The 24,262-nt window shown below is 46.8% G+C and overlaps 1 protein-coding gene across 1 annotated transcript in view; it reads left to right on the top strand.

Annotated features, from left to right (window-relative positions):
* Positions 1-4,680: 4,680 nt before the first annotated feature.
* The window catches only part of LOC311228464 (uncharacterized protein), a gene marked incomplete at both ends in the record, with an annotated part of 59,268 nt that continues 39,686 nt past the window's right edge, over positions 4,681-24,262 (top strand). Inside the window, 3 exons of the mRNA XM_084314369.1 lie at positions 4,681-6,102; positions 10,313-10,414; positions 18,643-18,765. Of these exons, the coding sequence (XP_084170495.1) occupies positions 4,681-6,102; positions 10,313-10,414; positions 18,643-18,765 (1,647 nt within the window). The remainder of the gene's footprint in view (positions 6,103-10,312; positions 10,415-18,642; positions 18,766-24,262) is intronic.

Below are 24,262 nucleotides of genomic sequence, written 5' to 3'. Positions count from 1 at the left end.
TGCAAATATCACACACGGAGCCAACAGAGGTAGTGATCAACTTGTCAGACGTACAGATTACTGATGCGCAGAAAAAGGTATTATCCAAGGGTCTCTCCTTCTCCCCTACCAATCTTCCCAGCTCCAGCGTGACTCCTAAGGGTTAAATTAAGGCATGGTATAAGCAGAATCCACAGTGTATGTTTACCCCAGTTAGTCAAAATATTATTACTCCTTGTACTCCTTTTAAGCCTAAATCATATTTTTGTCCAGTAGTACAGAATACTACGTTGAGCACATTCGAGAAAAAAGTTAATTATGAAGTAAAGAAATTAACTAATAGCAAGACACATGTCCACCATAATTTGACTAAAAACGAACGAGATGCCCTCAAAGAACTCTCAGATAATAGAAATATTGTCATTAAGAGAGCCGACAAGGGAGGAGCCATAGTGGTTTGGGGTGTAGAACAATACGTTAAAGAGGCGTCCCGACAACTTCAGGACACTACTTTTTATCTCCCTCTTACTTCTAACCCGTCAACTATATTAGCAGAAGAACTTAAAAACTTGCTAGTTAGGTCGAAAGAAGATAACCTTATCTCTGACCAAGAATTTAAGTTCTTATACAATGATAACCCTCGTATGGCCTCCTTCTATTTATTGCCTAAGATACATAAAAACCTTACTGAACCACCAGGGAGACCAGTGATTTCAGGGAACGATAGCCTAACTGAACCTATATCTAAATACGTAGATTTTTTTTATTAAACCACTACTTCCAACGCTTCCAGCTTATTTACAGGACACTACAGATGTTCTCAATAAAATCAAAGAGCAAGGTAATATTGGACCAGGCACTTACTTGGCGACAATGGATGTAGAAGCCCTTTACACCAGTATTGCCCTTGACCAAGGCATGACAGCCATGAGACATTTTTTAGATACTCGCACTGACTCACAGGACCCCCCTACAGATTTTTTGGTCGAACTAACTAAATTTACTTTACTTAACAATGTGTTTTTATTTCAGGACAAAATGTATCGACAGGTAAAAGGCTGTGCTATGGGTGCATGTTTTAGCCCTTCATATGCAGGCTTGTTTATGGGAAAATGGGAGGAGGACTATGTGTTCAACACTCAAAACATATTTAAAGATAAGATCATCTGGTGGGCCAGATATATTGATGACATCATTATGTGGTGGAAAGGCACTATTGATGAATTGAAAGCTTTTCATAGTTATTTGAACAACACTAACCCAAATATAAAACTGTCTCTAGATTTTAGTCCTGATAAGATCAATTTTCTGGACTTAGAAATCACTAAAGATTTGAATGGTGACCTACATACGTCATTGTACAGGAAGTTAACGCATAAAAATACTATTTTACATGCAGAGAGCTTCCATCCCTCTACTTTGATCAACAATGTTCTGTACGGCCAATTTAAAAGAGTACGTAGAATCTGTGACAGTGAGGCTGATTTTAGAGAAAAGAGCGGAGAAATGTATGATCGCTTTAGAGAACGTGGGTGGCTATACACATAATACTCTTAAAACAGCTACTGTATATCTGAAGCCGCTACTGTAGAACGCGACTCCCTCTTAAAAAGAAAGACACTGAAAGAGAAAGCCGATAGGGTGTTTTTCTCTACCACTTATAGTACTAAGGCCCTTGCTGTTCGCAATATAATTAAAAATAATTGGAGCTTGATCCAATGTGATGAGGCCCTGTCTAACATATTCCCTGACCCGCCCCTCTGTACATTTAGGAGAGCTCCCAATCTCGGAGATAAATTAGTACGAAGCCATCTACCGGCAGAAGTCAAATCTACATGGTTACCAAAGCCTCCTATAGGAACGTATAGATGTGGTCACTGCAAACAATGCGATGTGGTGATAAGATCAAAAGGTTTTACCCACCAAGTTACAAAACAGACATATACTTCTAAATATATACATATATAAATCTCAGCAAAACAGATAGAGAGATGATAAATTAATTAAACGTAAAAAAAAAAAATTATTGAACTAAGAGTGATTCAAACTTGTGACCATAGGCTCCACAGCAAGCTGGCAAACGAGTTGAGCTAAGTGTGTCGATGTTAAAACTGAGTGACGAATGCATAATTTACACTTGTGCCAATTGCGTGCGTTTGTCTAAGTATTATTATTCTAAGTATTATTATTATTATTATCATCTACCGGCGTGGCGGCAAAACCTGCATTATTGTCTCAGTTTGACCGGTTTAGCTCTCTTGTTCCGAGGTCTAGGAGGTTTGCCCCTCGGGTAATGAACTCTCTCCCTAGATCTTGACCGAGATGAGGACCTTGAGGATGCTCTGGAGCTTGACCTATCCCGGTCTTCCTCCATTTCTGAGTCCTGATCTGGATCAGTATACTCCTGTTTGCTACTTGCTGAGTCGTCCTTTGACTCCGGGGGACAGCCCACCCCTCGTGGGAAACCCAAAATCTGAGCTGCTAACTGTTGGTTGATGAACAGGGCCAATTTGGCCTTCCCGGAGTCCGACTCCTTTTTCCAGCACGTAGCCACCAATTGTACCTCTTCGTCCGTGAGGCCTATTCCTGCATAGGCCTTCCATTCATTGAAGGGTCGGGTTGTCCATTTGGGATTGTTTTTGTCATGCCCCGTGGGGACCGGTCTCACCCTATATCTCCTCAAATAATTCCTGAAGTTCACGTGACAGGTGGCTTCTTCAAATTCCCATTCGGTACGAGTCCTGGGGTAATCAACTGCCCTTACAAACCCCAGGATCAGTGCTATGGTGAGTGCGACCAGAGTCACATTTACTATACATTTAAATGCCATAGTTTTGGCAGATTTTTTGGGTCGATTCGTCAGGCTAGGTGATATCTCCTCTATGTCTGGAGTCCCCTTGTCCTCGGATTCATTGTCAGAATCTGATTGCTCCCAGTTCTGATCTATATTTGTTGTCAAGCAGGTCATGCTCTTATTTTGAGCGGCCCTGTCTTCGGGTTTGTCATACCCCCTGCGTACCCTCTACTTGGGGGAATACTTCCAGGTGTTTGGTGGGGTCTCTTTTTTCCAGGTCTAAGCCCCAGAACCTCTTGACAATAATCCAGGCTGGGTCCGCTTCCTCTATGGGGATGTTCCTATTCCTAGGGTTTTTTCCCTCTAGAGCTTTGCCTTTTAGCTTATGGAGCGGTGATGCTTTTGTCGCATAGCCAGGCACATGGGTCCTAATGTGGCCACATTTTCCCATTGCAGAGTCTAGCTGACTCAGGGACACAGGCTTCCCTATGGCAGCTACCTGATCCAGGAATTCTCTGCTGACAGACTTTCCCGTGTCCGTGATTGTTTCTGTCAGCTCCTTTTTGCATAGGGGGTCAACCCTATGTTGTGCTTGTCTCGGTGGTATGGTCCCTTTTATAGTGTGTGTATACTTGGGGTCCACCTTTCCCACATCATTCCTGTGGGTAGCATACGAGCCTCTCTCGAGTATTTCTCGTATGAGGGTTTTCTCGTGACTCTCTGACTCTTCCACAACCGTATCCATTTCTTTCCGTATGTCCACCGGCCTCATATACTTGACATAGACTCCATGCTTAGGACCCATCAGGTCACGGTTGGGCATGGACATTACTTTCCCCTCTGCGCTAGATTTTTCTTTTTCGCACAGTAGGACCAAGTCTTTCGGGGATAAAAGGGGTTCCGAATTAGGTGGTCCTACTACTCCTGATATCCCATGTTTCTCTCCTGTCCCCGTGAGGGCGATTGTCCCATTACCTAATTCCACTTCTATAGATCCGGTAATGGATGTATTTGCATGCAGCTTGTCGATGTGCTAATAGCCTCAGCAAGCTAATGTTAGCTGGCTCCAGCAGCTTGTCGATGTGCTAATAGCCTCAGCAAGCTAACGTTAGCTGGCTCCAGCAGCTTGTCGATGTGCTAATAGCCTCAGCAAGCTAACGTTAGCTGGCTCCAGGCTATTAGCACATCGACAAGCATCTTGACATCAACATTAATTGACTTTCGCTCTTATCTCTTCCGAGTCCCTCACTACCTGAGGCTGTTATTCTGCACAGTGCCATTCCATTCGCCGTCTCCGCTGTCAATCAGTTGTATCGCCTGGTCCCGCCTCCACCAATCACATGCGGCAGTGCAGCTCCATTTGTGTGTGTGTGAGCCGCGAGAGGGAGAGAGTCAGATAGATAGTTCTCCAACTCTGTCGCAGACAGTGAAATCCTGGTTGATCCTCACCCACCTAGTTTATCTAACTATTGCGCCACCGCAACTAGAAACAATGGCCTGACAAAAAAATAAAAATTTAAAGAAATTGAAAAAAAAGATAATCTTTAAATTTTTTTGTGCAGGCCAGGCCACCGGGGAAGCTCCCGGTGCTCCCGATGGCCAGTCCGGGCCTGTTCACATCTGCGGAATAAAAATCATTTAGGGCGACACTCTTCAACCCTGAATGATTAGAGTTGGTGTCAGTCGGTTGCTTTGTGTCAGTGAGTCTGAAATCTATGTGTCAGTTTCAAGATGATGTGCCACCATGACAACAACGCCATTACAGGTAGGAAATGATCATCGATTCTGTCTCGTCTTACAGGTTCTGATGTGGACATCTGAAGACTCATTGTGCCGGGACTGAAGCTCCAGGAGAGCGCTGTGGGGACAAAGCACAGGGACGGGAAGGTTGTCTGCCGGTCCTCGCCATGTCCAAGAGCAGGAGCGCCGAGACAGTCAAGGTGGTGGTCCGCTGTCGGCCCATGAACGAGAAGGAATGGGCGTCCAACTTCAACCGAGTTGTCTTGGTCGACGTGAAATTAGGCCAAGTCGCCGTCCGGAACTCCCGGGTGTCACGGGACAATGACCACCCGAAAGTCTTCACCTTCGACTCCGTTTACGACTCGAACTCCAAACAAGTGGATCTCTACGATGAAACCTTCAGACCCCTGGTGGATTCAGTCCTGCTGGGCTTCAACGGAACCATCTTCGCCTACGGGCAGACGGGCACGGGGAAGACGTACACCATGGAGGGCGTGCGCAACGACCCCGAGAGGCGAGGCGTCATCCCCAACTCCTTCAAACACATCTTCATGCACATCTCGCGCTCCCAGAACCAGCAGTACCTGGTGAGGGCGTCGTATCTGGAGATCTATCAGGAGGAGATCAGGGACTTGCTCTCCAAGGACCAGACGCGCCGACTGGAGTTGAAGGAGAGGCCCGACACAGGCGTGTACGTCAAAAACCTCTCCTCCTTTGGCACCAAGAGCGTGCAGGAGATCGAACACGTCATGAACGCGAGCAACCAGAAACGCTCGGTGGGCTCCACCAACATGAACGAGCACAGCTCGCGCTCTCACGCCATCTTCGTCACCACCATCAAGTGCAGCGAGCTGGGCGTCGACGGGGAGAACCACATCCGCGTGGGCAAACTGAACCTGGTCGACCTGGCCGGCAGCGAGAGGCAGACCAAGACCGGCGCTGAGGGAGAGCGGCTCAAGGAGGCCACCAAGATCAACCTGTCTCTCTCTGCTCTGGGGAATGTGATCTTGGCCCTGGTGGACGGCAGGAGCACCCACATCCCCTACCGGGACTCCAAGCTCACGCGCCTCCTCCAGGACTCCCTGGGGGGCAACGCCCGCACCGTGATGGTGGCCAACATCGGCCCGGCGTCCTACAACGTGGAGGAGACCCTGACCATGCTGCGCTACTCCAACCGGGCCAAGAACATCAAGAACAAGCCACGTGTCAACGACGACCCTAATGACACCCTGCTCCGGGAGTTCCAGGAGGAGATCAAGAGGCTGAAGGAGCAGCTGGAGAAACAGTCCGGGATGAAGAAGAAGAGGAGGCATAGGAGAAGGGATGGGGGAGACGGCGAGGAGGAGGACGGGGAGACGGAGGAGGACGACGATGAGGAGGACCAGGAGGACAAAGGTGCGGAGGGGGCTGAGAAAGGGGACTATTGGAGGGAGCAGCAGGAGAAGCTGGAGAGGGAGTGGAAGGCCATCATGGAGGACCACAGTCTGGTGGCCGAGGAGAAGCTGCGGCTGCTCAAGCAGAAGGAGAGGAAGATGGAGGACTTGAGGAGGGAGAGGGAGGCTGGAGACATGCTTTCTGCCAAAGTCAAGGTAAATCTTCCAGGCTAAACCCGATCGAAGCCCTTTCAGAATGTAATTTCATCCAATTCAATACGTGTAGTGATGAGTGTAAGATATCAACACAAGCCCACATTGCTTCTTATCTATTTCAATCATCTTGACATTCCTGACTATTGGGGTTTCCTGTGCTAAAACACACACATTTACACATTAATATTCTGGATACTTGCTAATATCCCAGTTAAGGCCATAGACAGGATACAGTGTTAAATATGCTGGTTACCTGTAGACCCCGATAGGTGACTTAACTCAAAAGGCTTCGAGTAGCCTAAACAAACTATGGGCATGGCGGCTAGGTGGTGCAGTGGGCAAGTCTCTCGCCACCAACATAGGAGATGCTGGGTTCGAGCCCAGCTCTCGGCGTTGCTACCAGCTTGGCTGGTCGTTCATACTAATACAATTGGCAGTATTAGGGGGTGGGAAGCTGGTGGGTGGGGATCGGACGTTGTGGACAGCGACTCCTACAGGTCGGTTGGTACGCCTGCGCAGTAGAATCAAAAAGCGACGAGGGCGGCGTGTCCCTCCCACGCAGACCCTCGCCGCTGAGAGATCGCGCTGTGCAGGTGAAAAGATGCGACGGCTGCCTCCTCGAGTACCGGTGGGGACACATGATGCAAGGCTTCGTCCACATTGCAGCCGGCTTGTGGGAGGCATGGCCTAACAGCATTTGAGACAGGGGAGGATAGAATTGGACAATACGAAATTGGGGACGGGAGAAAAAATTGAAAAATGGGGAGAAAAAGTAGATAAGAAAAAAAAAATAGGCATTACATTTAGTCATTTAGCTGACGCTTATCCAAAGCGACTTACAAGTTCTGTATGACAAGTCAGCAGAAAGAGCATTACCATGGAAAATGGAACTTGCTCAAAACCCAAGAGTAAACGGGATATTAAGATGTTTACATGTGGGATGTCGATGGTTAATTGACTAATCGTTAACCTCCAGTAAGAACTTTGACCAACTAATCCTATTGGTTGAGCAGGGAATTGCCCAGCTGTATTGGAAACATGACTCATTATACACTATTATGCACCAGTTTCAGTATACAGTTACACCATTATATACCATTATACACTGTTATGCACCATTACACACAGCCAAATTATAACAATGTATCTTCCTTTTAGTTGTAGTGAATGATAAAATCAATTGATAAACATCATATCAAAGGCTTTGGTGTTACCACACACACAAGGTATCCTAACTGGTCATACGGCGTAGTCCGTGTAGGTTTTGGTGGACACATTTAGTGGTCAGACATTCCTAATAGTTCTGGGGTTCTCCAGCCGTTAGTGCTCGCCCGTGTTAATCTCCCATAGCAAGCCATCACTCTGCTTCCATGGATCTCTTTCCATTCGTAAGCTTCATATATTGTGCTTGTTGACGCGTCGTCTCCTACTAGCACAGTGATTAAAGCGCTCCGTCCTACGATGGATTTCCGTCAATCTGATTCAGAGTCACGACGGCAAGAATACACGAGACCCTCTTCCTGGAACCAAGTATGGTCTCGTCGATATTCCAATGTACAGTTTTGCTTGTACAGTTGTACAGTTTCTTCCCCCCCCCCCCCCCGCATACCCAACCCTCCCCCCCAACGCCCCACCCAACCACCTCCAATGTACATTTCCCCCCCACCCAACCCCCCCACCCCACCTACCCAACCACCTCCAATGTACAGTTTCTACGTCAAATGTGTATACTCTCGTTTTAGACTCTTTTTGTATCACAAACAGTACTGTATTTGTAAATCTGATATGTCATAAATGGCTAGATGTAGCAGTACTGTCTATCTGTATGTCATGTCATGTATGTCATATATGTTATGATGAATTGAAAATGGGGGACCCTGATGTAAACAAGAGGAAAGTCTTTCTCTGGTCTGCATCCCCTTAACAATTGTGTGTATTGAGCTGTACTGTACTGTACCCATTCTGCAATCTGTTAATACAATTTTCAATCAATCAATTAATCAATGAAACCGAAACTTGTAAACAAACGCCACGCACGACCAAACTGTTCTCTCATTGGTCAGATTTAAAAGACGCACTGGCGCAAAGATTTAAAAGACACAGTTGTATCCATAATCCAAGCATCAGGTAAGCTCGGTTAGGTGATATTTAAGCCTATAGGCATGATTAACAATAAATAATAATAATTCATTTATTTTGTATAGCGCTTTTCAATGACCCAAAGTCGCAAGATAAGCTATGTTTCACAAGCCATAGGGGGCAATGCCAAGTAACGTTAGCAAGCTAGCTAGCTATGCAGTGTAGTGCAGTTTTTTCCACTGTGATTGATTGAATTGATTGATTGAAAACTTTTGCAGAATGGGTACAATACAGTACAGCTCAATACACACAATTGTTAACGGGATTTGTGTTACTATATATATGCCTATTATATGTATAGGACAGTTCCTTATTCATGCTTCAGAAGTTAATTGTCTTACCCATTATTAGTATACCAGACAGTATCTAATAGCAACTATTGTTATTACAACTGGATATTGCATGCGCAAATAAACCCTGCTGGACAAGAAATCCACAAAGAGATATAGCCTACACCTTGCACCATCCTGTGTACTGTTAAAACGTAGACGCACTAGCCCTACCTAATTACCTCACAAACAACCTGGTATAATATGATTTGTAGAGGCATACAATCTATTTTGATGTCGGTATTAGGTAGCCTATATAAATTATCTTAAGGCTATGAATTAAAGCCGATTGAAAATAATGTACTTCCTTTCTTGACAATAGCCTATAACAATAATACGAGAGAGAGCATACAAGAACAATGAATCTCACTCCCATGTAGCCTACGCCATGTGTAGCTTGCTTACGTGATCAATAAAAACTTGAACTTGAATTCCATCACGCCTGAGCTCACAAATAGGCACACAAGCCGACGTTATTAGGCCTAACCAGGGGTGCAGTGTTCATGCCATGCGGTACCACGCCGTTCCACCACCTTTCACCACCTTTCACCTGCACACAAAAATGTAGCAGCACGCAAGGCCAGGCTGGCGATGCACAGGGGCGCAATATGGCTGCAGCTGCAGAAATATGGTCATAGTTACATGAACTTCATAATTCCAATGCAAGTGAGACCTACTTTGATTTCCAGAGAGAGAAAGACAAATGTATGAAGATCCCAAATCCTCATAAACATGCGTTCAAATTCTGCTGGGGTGACGGGCGAACTTCCGAGGCAGGGTACAGAGACGATGACTGTGTCGTCACTCGTCACACATACCAATATCCCAGGAATATTTAGGAATTTCAAGTATTGGGCTTTATGGTTCGGCACATTGGTAAACATCACATACCGTTTAAAATGACCCAAATAAGCCTCGTTATGAGAAGGTTGGAATAAGAAGATACACTGGATATACAGATATTAGCCGCCATACTGACGCATTTGTGAGTGCTATCCTGTTTACTGTGTGGGGTTTTGCTTGTCTGTGTGAATTATGTTTCCATGATAATACTCTTATTCAGTTGACTTAATTAGATCACATAATGCTATCCATCTGTTTAGGCCTAGAACGTTTAACCGTTAACCCTTTGATGAGGTGCAGTGACCAGTTAGGAAAAATTGCTTGATCCACCTATCATAATTAGGGTTTCTCAAACGTTTACTCAAAACTCGTGGATGGAATACTGGACTAAGTATTACCAATATCATCAGAATATTAATGTGCGCGTAAACATACTCACTGTGGCTAATGCAGCTCAATGTGGCTCACAGCTAGAAGGTCCTGGGTTCGATTCCCGCTTGGGTACCAGGTTGCTGATCTCCCGGGCCTTTCTGTGTAGAGTTTGCATGTTCTCCCCCCCGTGCTCGCAAGGGTTTTCCCTCCAGAAATAGAGAGAAACCCAGAAAAACATGCGGAACAGATTGCTAACGCTGTTGCGTCCCTGACGAAGACAGACAGGAGACTTGGATTGGTCCCCATGTGTGCCCCCACGCCGCAGCCCATGTCTGTTCCCGGCTGCCCTTGGGGGGGGGGGGGGGGGGGGGGGGATGGGTCAAGTGCAGAGAGACTTTATCGGCGACCCAATGCATGTGTGTGTGTTCCTGTGTGACGGCCATCTCGCATGTATGTGTTAATCTGCATGACAAATAAAGGCTTGTTCTAATGATGCCACTCCTAACCAGTGTTGTGTTTTGGTTCAGGCGATGGAGAGCAAGCTCCTGATGGGAGGCAAGAACATCGTGGACCACACCAATGAGCAGCAGAAGATCCTGGAGCAGAAGAGACAGGAGATCGCTGAGCAGGTAGAGGTCTCCCTTCTCCTCCCTGCTCATTCACTCTTTATTCATCACAAGTGTCATAGTGTGTTAATAAATACAAAAACATCAAGTGTCATAGTGTGTTAATACATACAGAAACATAAAGTGTCATAGTGCGTTAATAAATACAGAAACATCAAGTGTCATAGTGCATTAATAAATACAGAAACATCAAGTGTCATAGTGCATTAATAAATACAGAAACATCAAGTGTCATAGTGCGTTAATACATACAGAAACATCAAGTGTCATAGTGCGTTAATAAATACAGAAACATCAAGTGTCATAGTGCGTTAATAAATACAGAAACATCAAGTGTCATAGTGTGTTAATAAATACAGAAACATCAAGTGTCATAGTGCGTTAATAAATACAGAAACATCAAGTGTCATAGTGCGTTAATAAATACAGAAACATTAAGTGTCATAGTGTGTTAATAAATACAGAAACATCAAGTGTCATAGTGCGATAATAAATACAGAAACATCAAGTGTCATAGTGCGTTAATAAATACAGAAACATCAAGTGTCATAGTGCGTTAATAAATACAGAAACAGCAAGTGTCATAGTGCGTTAATAAATACAGAAACATCAAGTGTCATAGTGCGTTAATAAATACAGAAACATCGGGCGGTCAGGTGGCGTGACGGAGATTGCGTTCGTCACCAACCCCGGAGCGGCTGGATTCGCCTGTTCCAATCCAGCTCACAGCTCCGGGGTTATCACCAGCTTGGCTGGCCGTTCACACTAATACAATTGGCAGTATTAGCGGGTGGGAGAAGCTGGCGGGGTGGGTCCGGGTCGTTGTAAACAGCGACTCCTACAGTTCGGTCGGGGCGCCTGCTAAGCGCGGATAGGACCTGAGTGGGATAGTGTGATCCTTCCACACGCTACGCCCTCTCGGGGAGAATCCGCGCTGCCAGGTGAAAAGAAGCGGTTGATTGGCTGGACGTGTGTCGGAGGAAGCACGTGGTAGCCTCCACTCTCCCAGACCGACTGTGGGGGGTAAGTGCGCAGCGACCAGGAAGGGGATTGGGAATTGGCATAACGACTAACATTGGGATGGGAGAAAATCGGAGGAAAATGGAGGGGGAAAAAAGATCAATAAAAAAATTAAAAATAAATACAGAAACATCAAGTGTCATAGTGCGTTAATAAATACAGAAACATCAAGTGTCATAGTGTGTTAATAAATAAAGAAACATCAAGTGTCATAGTGCGTTAATAAATACAGAAACATCAAGTGTCAGTGCGTTAATAAATACAGCAACATCAAGTGTCATAGTGCGTTAATAAATAATGAAACATCAAGTGTCATAGTGTGTTAATAAATACAGAAACATCAAGTGTCATAGTGCGTTAATAAATACAGAAACATCAAGTGTCATAGTGTGTTAATAAATACAGAAACATCAAGTGTCATAGTGTGTTAATAAAGAAAGAAACATCAAGTGTCATAGTGTGTCAGGATGGAGGTAGGTGAGTTCCAATTGTGGTATGCAATCAAGGAGACGGAGAGGGTGTACTCTTAAGTAGGTTAGTTTTAAAAATAAAGAACACAAAGAGTAATACTAGGATACATTGCCGAGTGGCAGGAAGAAAGAGGGAATAAATATAATGGAGCTTTTGGTGGTCCAGAACCGGAACCGCCCGCGTTATCTCCGAACGCTATAATGAAGACCTGACGGAGATCAAGCAGAAGATAGGAAGATTAAATAGACACCACATTCTAACATTCCACACACACCCCCGTGACAGCCAATCAGGACCCAAGCCCTAAGTGACAGCACTAAGTGACAGGGGAGACAGGTGACAGTAGCCAAGTGACAGATGACAGAATGGTGGGTGGTTCCAGACAGCCGTCAGCAACCAGAACGTAACAGTACCCTCCCCCGACGAACGGCACCAGACGTTCACCTGGGGGCCTCGGGATTCAGCCGCCGGAAATCAACGATCAGGCTGGGATCTAAAATGTCCCTTTGAGGCACCCAAGAACGCTCTTCTATCCCGTACCCCTCCCAATCCACCAAGAACTGAAACCCCCTACCCCTCCCCCTACAACCCAGTATCCTCCGCACCGTGTAAATGGGCTGACCACCAATAAACCGAGGCGGAGGAATCGTAGGCAGTGGCGGGGCCAAGGGTGATGAGAGGAATGGCTTCAACAGGGACACATGAAACGTCGGATGAACCCTCATTGAGCTTGGAAGCCGTAGCCTGTAAGCCACAGGATTCACCCGACGCACCACTTTAAAGGGCCCTATAAAGCGAGGAGCCAGCTTCCTGGATTCCACCCGGAGAGGGAGATCCCGGGTGGAAAGCCAAACCCGCTGCCCAGGACGGTAAACCGGAGCCGGACGGCGTTTGCGGTTAGCCTGCCGCTGGGTTCTAACAGAAACCTTCTGCAGCGCCGTCCGGACCCGCTTCCACGTCCTGCGGCAGCGGGCCACATGTGCCTGGGCCGAGGGCACCTCCGCCTCCTGCTCCTGCTCGGGAAACAGAGGAGGTTGAAAACCATATCGACACTGAAAGGGAGACATACCGGTAGAGGAGGAGAGGAGGGTATTATGCGCGTACTCAGCCCAGGCCAACCTCCTACTCCACGTTGCCGGGCAACCGGCAACATAACACCTCAAGACCCCCTCCATGTCCTGGTTGACGCGCTCCGTCTGCCCGTTCGACTGCGGATGGAACCCAGATGAAAGGCTGACGGAGGCGCAGAGACCGGCGGCAAACGCTTTCCAGAACCTGGAGGCGAACTGAGGACCCCGGTCCGACACGATATCCACGTGGACCCGAAAGACATGCTGTATCACCAGATCAGCCGTCTCTCGGGCCGAGGGAAGCTTGGGGAGGGGAATAAAGTGAGCCGCCTTAGAGAACCGGTCCACCACCACCAAAATGGCGGTGAACCCGTCCGAAAGGGGGAGGCCAGAAATAAAGTCCAGGGATATGTGCGACCAGGGCCGTTTAGGAATAGGAAGCGGCCGGAGGAGACCTGCCAGTGCACGGCGGACAGGCCGCCACAAAGGAACGTGTATCCCCCTCCACTGTTGACCACCAGAACCTCCTACGGATAAATTGCAGGGTCCTGGTGGCCCCAGGGTGGCTGGTGAGGGATGAGGCATGTGCCCACTGCAGCAAGCGTGAGTGTGCCACCTTGGGCACATACGACCGCCCCGGAGGGCCCCCACCAGGATCGGGCTCCCGTGTCAGCGCCAACCTTACCACCTTATCTATGCCCCAAGACACGGGTGCCAAAATCAAGGCCGGTGGAATAATGGGATGGGGCTTCTCCTCCCGACCAGGAAGATCAAACTGGCGCGATAACGCGTCAGGTTTGATGTTCTTGGAACCGGGCCTATAGGAGATGGAAAATCGAAATCGTGTGAAGAATAACGCCCACCTGGCCTGGTGAGCGTTAAATCGTTTAGCCCCTTGGATGTAAGCCAAGTTCTTATGATCAGTCCAAACAATGAAAGGATGTGCCGCCCCCTCTAACCAATGTCTCCATTCCTCCAGTGCCAACTTGATTGCCAACAACTCCCGATTACCCACGTCGTAGTTACGCTCGGCTGACGACAGACGGCAAGAAAAAAAGGCACACGGGTGCACTTTCCCATCCTTTAAGCACCTCTGAGAGAGCACCCCCCCCCACCGCAATGTCAGAAGCATCCACCTCCACAATGAACGGAACCTCTGCATCGTGGCGGACCAATACAGGGGCGGAGGTAAACCGACGCTTGAGATCGCAGAAGGCCAACTCCGCCCTAGGCGACCATTCAAAGCCAGGGAGAGAGGACTTAGTGAGAGCTGTTAACAGATTGGCTAAGGCGCTAAAGGTGCGAATAAAGCGCCTGTAAAAATTTGCAAAGCCCAAAAAACGTTGTAACCCCTTGAGCGACGAAGGCTGTGGCCAGTCCAAGACTGCACTCACCTTGGCTGGATCCATGCGAAGATCACCCTTCGTCAACACAAAGCCCAGGAAGGAAACGGTATCAGTGTGAAACACACACTACTCAGCCTTAACGAATAGTTGATGCTTGAGGAGACGGTCTAGCACCTCTCGAACGTGCAGTTGGTGTTGCACCATATCGCAAGAAAAGATTAGGATATCATCTAAGTAAACAAACACCGACACCCAAAATCAAATCTCGCAGAACGTCGTTAACCAGGGCTTGGAAGACTGCCGGAGCATTAGCCAAACCAAAGGGCATGACCAAATACTCATAGTGACCATTAGGCGTATTAAATGCAGTCTTCCACTCGTCTCCTTCCCTAATCCTGACCAGATTGTATGCATTACATAAGTCAAGTTTAGAAAAGACCTGCGAGAGGTAATGGATATCGGTTCTTGATGGAAACGTCATTCAATCCCCTATAATCAATGCACGGACGCTGACCCCCATCCTTTTTACCAACAAAAAAGAAGCCAGTGCCGGCAGGGGATGTGGAAGGACGTATGTGCCCCGCAAGCAATGCCTCCTCAATGTAGGTGTTCATGGCCACGGTCTCGGGGCGTGAGAGAGAGAACATACGCCCGCGGGGCGGGGAGGTACCGGGTAGGAGATTAATGGGACAGTCGTATGATCTATGAGGCGGTAGTGCTTTAGCACACGTTTTGCTAAAAACGTCCGCCAGGTCCCAATAGATCTTAGGAACCCCTATCAAATCGGGATTAGAGGGTATGACAGAATCTGCGACGCTCCCCACCATCCTGGAGAGAGAAGGAGGAGACAAAAGAGAAGAGGGGGGGGGGAGGGAATGGGCAAACTCGCCGAAGACCGACTTCACGTCGACCTCCGTTGAAAGTTCGCCCGTGCCCCAATTAATATGATGTCTGCAAGAAGCCAACCAGGGATGACCCAACACCACAACAGAATAGGGGGAGACAATAACAAACAATTGTACCCACTCCCACCCACCACCCGCCACCTGGATGTGTACAGGAACAGTGCGTTGAGTGACGCTCCCACTGCCCAGGGGCTGACCGTCCAGGGCGTAGATGGGGATAGGAACCTCCAACTCCTCGACCGGGATCCCCCATTCCCTCACCAACCCCAAGTGTATAAAATTGCCCGCCGCCCCTGAGTCAATGAGAGCCTTAGTTCCCCTAACGTCACCCCCACAGTTAACCGCCACCTCCAGAAAAGTACGTGTGTCCGTAGGTAGTGCTGAGGTGAGCCCACCTGCTGGTGCTTTCTCAGGACCCGGCGGAGCACCTCCCCTTCCCGACTGGCGCCGAGTCGAGCCGGCCTGGTCCCGACAGCTGCCGAATTGATGACCGGTGCGGCCGCACCGGAAACAGCGTCGCTCCTCAATGAAGAGCCGCCGCTCCTCGTCCGAGAGCGACAGCGCCCCAAGCTGCATGGATTCATCACCCAGTGGCCCACTTGTGTAATGCAGGAAGTTATCAACACCGGGAGGAGAAGGGACACGTACCTGGGTAGTAGCTTCACGCTCCCTTTCTCTCTCCCGATGTCGGTTGTCCATCCAAATGGCCGTGTTGATGAGCACTTCCAGCTGCTCCGGGATCTCACGTACGGCGAGCTCGTCCCTCATCCGTGCGGAGAGCCCCTGGACAAACAAGACAACACAGGGAATTTCCGGCCAAGCTGCCTCCCGAGCCACGATCCGGAAATCAATGGCGTAATCTGAGACAGTGCGGAGGCCCTGCCGGCAGGCGAGAAGCCGCCCACCGGCCTCGAAGATCGAGAGTACTCGGGAAGTGTCGAAGACTCTTCTCAACTCCCCGGTAAAGGCGCCCACACTGTTGCAGATTGACGCCCCGCTCTCCCATTCGGCCGTAGCCCAGGAGAGTGCTCGACCGGTGAGGAGGGTGATGATGTATGCGACCTGGGATCTGGAAGAGGGGAATGAACGTGGATGCAGCTGGAACACGAGTGAACACTGGGTGATGAACTCCCTGCATCCCTCCGGTGATCCCGTGTAGCGGCCCGGTGGGGATAGCCGTGGCTCCTGGGTCCGCTCCTGGTGCCCAAAAGCTCCCAGACTCTCCTCGCCGCCGAACGTTGCTTCTCCCGACGCTGCCTCTGCCACGTTGTTCTTACCCCGGCCACCTCGACTTGCGCCTTCTGGGCTGTGAGCAACGCAGAGTGCGCCGTCTCCTGCGACGAGCTGAGGAGCCCGCCCAGCCGAACCAGCTCGGCGCTGACAAGTTGTTGATGTCCGTCCATTCGCTCCAGCGCACTCCTTTGTGCCTGGAGCATCTCCATGATTGCATCCATGGAACTCTGATGATAGTCAGGTCTTCTGTCAGGATGGAGGTAGGTGAGTTCCAATTGTGGTATGCAATCAAGGAGACGGAGAGCGTGTACTCTTAAGTAGGTTCGTTTTAATAGTAAAGAACACAAAGAGTAATACTAGGATACATTGCCGAGTGGCAGGAAGAAAGAGGGAATCAATATAATGGAGCTTAGTGGTGGTCCAGAACCGGAACCGCCCGCGTTATCTCCGAACGCTATAATGAAGACCTGACGGAGATCAAGCAGAAGATAGGAAGGTTAAATAGACACCACATTCTAACATTCCACACACACACCCGTGACAGCCAATCAGGACCCAAGCCCTAAGTGACAGCACTAAGTGACAGGGGAGACAGGTGACAGTAGCCAAGTGACAGATGACAGAATGGTGGGTGGTTCCAGACAGCCGTCAGCAACCAGAACGTAACAATAGTGCGTTAATAAATACAGAAACATCAAGTGTCAGTGCGTTAATAAATACAGCAACATCAAGTGTCATAGTGCGTTAATAAATAATGAAACATCAAGTGTCATAGTGTGTTAATAAATACAGAAATTAAGTGTCATATTGCATTAATAAATACAGAAACATCAAGTGTCATAGTGCGTTAATAATACATACAGAAACATCAAGTGTCATAGTGCGTTAATACATAATGAAACATCAAGTGTCATAGTGTGTTAATAAATACAGAAACATCAAGTGTCATAGTGCGTTAATAAATACAGAAACATCAAGTAAGACATAAGACAATCACTGGATCGTGTACGACAGGGTCCAGTGGTCCATTCCAATAAAGAAGCTTTATAAAGAAACAGATTCCAATGCAACTTACGTCTCTCTGCCAGAGAGGACCACCCAACCTTATTATATAGGAAACAATGGTGAGTTCCATAACTATCACCAGTGACAAATCTAGCGGCTAATCTTGGAAGATCACGAGAAAGAAAACGCTTTTTAGACGAAGCAACAGCCTAGACGTCTTGTCATTGAATGGACCCCGGAAGTAAATAAATAAGATAGAAAATTCCTATCTGAGGGTGAAATGATTCACACCGTTAGATGGAGAGGAGATGGTGTGATGATTGTTATCTTTCATTAGCTGCTAAGATCTTCTGCCGAGGAGGCGGTCGGGTGGCGTAGCGGAGATTGCGCTCGTCACCAATGCAAGAGGCTGCGGTCTCGACTCCCAGAGTCAGCATTGCCCTGCGGCTTGGGCCGGTCGTCATACTAACTCGCTTGGCTGAGTTAGGTGGAGGGAAGTCGTGGGTGGTAATCTGGCGTTGTGGACAGCGACGCCTACAGGTCAGGTCTGGGCGCCTGCTCAGCGAAAGGCAGGAAATGGTGAAGGCAGCGTGACCTCCCACGCGTTACGCTTCACCAATGAGAGTCCTCGCTGCCAGGTGAGAAGAGAGCCACTGGCTGTCTCCACATGTGTCGGAGGAAGCATGTGGTGGACTTCAGGGTTCCCTTGTACCGACCAGTAGGAGGAACATGCGCACAACAACCAGGTAGGGGAGGGGGGGAATTGGCATAATGACAAAAATTGGGATGGGGAGAAAAATTGAAAAAAAATCAGGCGAAAAATAAAATAAAACAATTTTAATAAAAAAAATATCTTCTGCCGGGAGACTCCTTCACTTCCCGGTAGTGACTCGTGCGGTGTGATGACAGAATACATCCCTGCCACGGTTCTCTGAGGTGTGTGTGTGTGTGTGTGTGTGTGTGTGTGTGTGTGTGTGTGTGTGTGTGTGTGTGTGTGTGTGTGTGTGTGTGTGTGTGTGTGTGTGTGTGTGTGTGTGTGTGTGTGTGTGTGTGTGTGTGTGTGTGTGTGTGTGTGTGTGTGTGTGTGTGTGTGTGTGTGTGTGTGTGTGTGTGTGTGTGTGTGTGTGTGTGTGTGTGTGTGTGTGTGTGTGTGTGTGCGTGCGTGTGTGTGTGTGATGTAGAAACGGCGCGAGAGGGAGATGCAGCAGAAGGTGGAGTGTCGTGATGAGGAGATGCTGGAGCTGAAGGAGACCTACAGCTCACTGCAGCAGGAAGTCGACATCAAGACCAAGAAGCTGGAAAAGGTACCAGGAATGTCCCCTTGTAGTGTTGTCACCATACTAGGGCCGACCTTCGGAAAATAATTTGGCATTCGAATTTTTTTATTTTTTTTATGTCGTGGGACTTGTACAGCACTTTGTTCAACTTTGTTGTTTCTAAATGTGCTCTATAAATAAAGTGGATTGGATTAATTAATTAAATGAATAATGAGTCGCTCTCCGTTACACAGCCAACAACATTAGATTACATAATTATGTTGCAACCTTCGTCTATAAAGCAAACAATTATATAAATATTTATATGTATTTAATAGTACTTAATTTTTTATGAAGACATGTTTTTATATGGGTCGGGACACTATAAAAAATACTATTGTCAGTGCTGTAAAGTTTAAACCTTTTAAAATCTTAGACAAACGAAACACTTTGCTTTCATGAAATATTGTAAGCCGTTATTTGAGGCTTTATAAAAGCAGCACAATGAACACAAATCCCGAGTCCGACCTCATCTTAAATAACAAACGGCATTGCTTGTTGTAGTTAACAAAGAGAGGCAGAGTTGATTTTGCAGGGGGGGGGGGGGGGGATAGAATATTTTTATATTTTTTTAATATATTCACATTTTATTTTCCTATTAGAATCCCATGCCCATCGAAGCTTCGAAGTATTTAAGACAGCCCTACACGATACCAATGTTTCGACTTCGATACCGATACCAGCCTAACTGTCGCGATGCCAGTTCTAAAACGACACCACGGCGAAAACCTAAAATATCAGGAAAAGTAATGTAATATAATATTAGATGACGGAACATCATCTACACATTAACACAATATTAACACATTGTTTATAAACAGTGTCGACACTGTTGACACGCCCACGACGCAAAGCATGCTCTCTCTCCAACACACACACACACACACACACACACTCTATGTCTGGGTCTCTTAATATGTCATGATGTGCTCTGTCCTTGTGTCCATGACTGTATTGTGACCTGTTGTATCTCTACTATGTCTATGTGCTTTTGTTGTGTTTTTATTCTAATGTTATGTATCTTGATTTTATTCTGTTTTTATTGCTAACCCTTTTTTTACACAGGATTTTAGCCTGTACCTTCTGGCAGGGGGACTGCCAATGGAAATTAGCCTTTTGGCTAAAATTGGGTGCATTTACATCTGTAAAATGTTTTATTAATGTACACTGTCCCCCTTGAACAAATAAAGTAAACCAAAAAACACACTGCTCTGGTCACGCATCCACTCAACTCATAGAAAATACGGCTATTATTCTAAAAGTATGTATATTAATAAAATGGAGTATTGGACCATTTTTAATGGCTGGGTTTTGCAATACTTTTCTAGTATCTGTGTATCATGCAACCCTATCCCCTTGTCAGAAATACACACAAGTCAACCTCTCTCTCTCTCTCTCTCTCTCTCTCTCTCTCTCTCTCTCTCTCTCTCTCTCTCTCTCTCTCTCTCTCTCTCTCTCTCTCTCTCTCTCTCTCTCTCTCTATCTCTCTCTCTCTCTCTCTCTCATATCTAACAAGCAAGCATTATTTCGGCTGTATTGCACATTTCCTACAGAGTTGCAGTGCATTGTGCTTTACAAGACGTAAAGACACTTGAAAGAAGTAAGAGGAAGTGACGTACAGTTTTTTTGAATCCTTGGAAGAAACACGAGGCGTACTTGATGCATCAGCAGGCGATGTGTGTTCTCAGCAGTCATGCTGTCAAACAGCCACCTCTAGGCAACAGTGCCCCCCTTGGTGTTGCACCTTGTTTACATCTTTTATTTTTTAAGAGATGTGTGTTGGAGTTGAGTGGGCATAGTGGAGGGGGTTGTTACTGCTGGCCACACCTCTAAATCCACAGTATAATAAGTTACTATATAGATGTAATATGGTATGCATATTATATAATATATGTATGTGTATATAGCTATATATAATATATGGCTATTCGTAGTATTCGATCACAAACATCTTGGTTGCGAATCACAGGTGGTTTTAATCAAATAGCAGGTGTTGGTCATTAAATAACACCCTGAGCGACAGTGGCTCGGGAGGATAGAGCAGTCGTCTGGCAATCGGAAGGTTCTCAGTTAAATTCCCGCTCCTCCCGGGCAGCACGTCAACACTTAACCCCTAACTGCTCCCGATGAGCAGGTTGGCACCTTGCATGGTAGTTTCCGCCATCAGTGTGAGTGAATAGGTAAAAATGTGAGTAACAAAATTGTAAAGCGCTTTGGATAAAAGCTGCTATATTAACTCATTCAGTGCCAGTCACGATGATAGTCGAGTTAACTCGTTAAGAAATCGTTATTTCTTTTATTAGTGATATCCATTCATTTTCATCCATCCAGCCTGATGTTATCGTTGGGAATGGGTCTGAGCTCGCAAAAGGGCAAACACCGCCGCCTACGCCTTCCAGCGGGTATTGCACTCCACTGGGAATGGTGTAGTTTCTTTTCTGGGACAATCCGAGCCGTGCGGGCGGGGTTTAGGTGCTCAGGCGAGGTAGGCAGATACAACGATGCATTGAAACAGTAACCCCGCCCGCCCGTCATTGTGAAACGGTCGGTAATGTGGTACGGTCCTCCAGGAGCAGTATTTGGAATGGCGATCAGATAATTGGATTATTTATTTTGCATTACATCAGATACAAGGTAAGAAGACTATATATAAATTTGATCGTTGATCTGATATTTATTTCTACCCCGATCGACGCTGTCTCTGTGTCTGTATGTGTGGCTGTTTTCCGTCGGGTGCAGGAGGGGGGGGGGGGGGGGGGGGGGGGCGCGAGGAAGGATAATAATGATGATCTAGCGTTGATTTCAGGAAGATTCGATAATCAGGCGGAAAATTACAACGTGTTTAGTGTATTCCACTAAAACGCTATTATCACGTCTTTCTCTGGAATTACTCAGAAGCACCCAAAGTTATACTCATATTCAAAAGGCTATAAAACGGAAATGTACTGATGAAAAAACAATCCGTTTCGTACATGTTGACTAGAAGCAACTCACTGATAATCGACGGGTGTATTAGACCCATAGCTATCATTTAAGATATATTTTAAGGACTCGCAAATCTCGCAGTCCCCCCATTGACTTACAGCGGTGGCGTACTAGCGCCATCTCGTGGATTAAGCGACGGCGCAGAATGAGTTAATGCAGCATTTTCCCTGTAGCCAATGAGCTGTGGCGTTGGGCCATATTCGTCATGTTGGCAAAAAAAATACGTCATGAGAATAATATGAATATAGTATCCTATTATACTGTGGATTTCTCCAGACCTCTCTTGGCAGAACCCGAGGGGTGGTCAGCGGTAGCAACCCCTCCTCCTCTATCCCCACTCAACTCCAACCCACGCATCACACCTACAACAAAAACTGTAAACAAAGTGCAATACCAAGCAGGGCTCTTTTGCCTAGAGGTCACTGATTGACGGCATCACAAATTCTACCTTTAAAGAAGTATATCGTATCATATATCTTATGCCTCATTTATACTCGGCCGTCAAAGTGGTGACGAACGTTGTCTGCTGAGCTCTGTCTATTGTCAGTTCCTTTTGCAATAAGTTCCACGTAGACGGGGCAGAACAGGAAAAGGTTGTTTTTCCGAGTTCTGTGCGGGCAATTGGTACAGAGAGAGTTAAAAGATCCTGTGACCGCAGGCCAAAACTACTCTGTTCCTGCACCAAGAGGGATGATAGGTAAGAGGGGAACAGACCGAGGAGAGATTTATAGATGAAGCAGTACCAGTGGAGTGTCCTAAGTGTAGAGATGTCCAACCTAGAAGTGAGTAGAGGGTACAATGATGTATAAGGGGCTTACAACCAGTGATGAATCTCAACGCCCCATGGTAGACAACGTCTAACAAGTGAAGAGAGTGTGCAGATGCATCCTTGTACAGAACATCACCGTAATCTATGCGGCTGGGTGACGCAGTGGAGATTGTGCTCGTCACTAATGCAAGAGACTCCGGTCTCGAATCCGGGTGTCAGCATTGCCTCCGGCTTGGGCCAGCCGTCATACTAACTCAATTGGCAGAGTTAGAGGGTGGAAGTCGATGGGTGGGGATTTGAACGTTGTGGACAGCGACTCCTACAGGTCGGTTGGGGGACACCTGCACAGCAGAGACAGGAAGTGGCAGGGGTAGTGTGAGCCTCCCATGCGTTACACCTCGCCACTGAGAGTCCGCGCTGGCAGGTGAAAAGATGTGACAGGCTGCCTCCTTGTGTACCGGAGGGGACACGCGATGCAAGGCTTCTATCCTCCCTACAACCAACCAGTGTGGGGCATAGTCGAGCAACGTTCAAGATAGGGGAGGGGAGAATTGGAAATCCGATATTGGGATGGGAGAAAAATAGAAAATAAGGAGAAAAAGTGGATAAAAAAAAAGAACATCACCGCAATCTAAAACAGGCAAGAAGGTGGCAGCAACGAGACGTTTCCTGGCATTAAAAGAAAAACACGACTTATTTCTAAAAAAGAAGCCTAACTTTAAATTTGATTTCTCAAAAAGGTGGTCAACATAAGAAAGGTTGTCATCAATTAAAAGGCCTAAGTATTTATAGGTGGACACAACTTCGATAGAAGTCCCTTGGTCCGATGAAATGCCAGGAAGAACTGCAGGTTAGACTGAATGGCATTGAAAGCAGACTGCACACATTCAAAAGCAGAGACAACTGTGTGTGCGCAACAATATAAAATGGTGTTATCAGCATAAAGATGTACTGAATCATTTATATCACGATGCACATCATTGGTATGAATAGCAAATGATGGGGACCTAGGACAGAGGGGGGTGGGAGGGGATAATATGTTATGCAAACCCAAGTAATCCTTAAAGGGGAACTATTTTACTATTTCTTTCACTATTTGGGCACTTTTACACAATTCCTGTGAGTCTATGGAACACCTCTGTAATATATATATATTTTTTATTCATTGTTTTGTATTTCTAATCAAGTCCTCAAAAACAGCATTTTTCTACCTCAAGATCTCGAGCTGTTTTGAGCCTGAACATTAACATGCAGCGGTGTCTTTCTGACATCACATATAGGGCACATTTTCAAATGACTCAGTTCAGTGAGGGTGAATATTGTGAGAGGAGAATTGGAAGAATGCGCCAATATGAGAATTTTGAGACATAGATCATATTAATATAAGTTCACATAGCTAGGAAACAATGCTAAACACTCAAAAAGGCCATTTATAAGATAGTTCCCCTTTAAGCTGATCATTAACAAGCCTTTCGAGGACCTTAGTGTAGCATCCTGAATATTCTGCTAAGTATTCAGAAGTGCTGACTAACTGTTACTTCCCCTGTGTGTGTATAAAGTGTGATAAACAGTGTTCCTTTTGATATCTCGCCCGGACTACTAATGATGTGAGGTGCTACTCTTCTCCGGCTTCGATATGGATCACTAACATAACATTGAAGCATCTTTCTCCCTTTCTGGAGTGGTTCTATAGTGGGATCAGTTGCGGTTGCCAGCAGGGGGCAGTGGTGG

Source organism: Notolepis coatsorum (assembly GCF_963971535.1).
Source record: "Notolepis coatsorum genome assembly, chromosome: 5".
In the NCBI taxonomy this organism is placed as follows: Eukaryota; Metazoa; Chordata; class Actinopteri; order Aulopiformes; family Paralepididae; genus Notolepis; species Notolepis coatsorum.
This window is presented reverse-complemented; position numbering and strand designations above follow the sequence as displayed.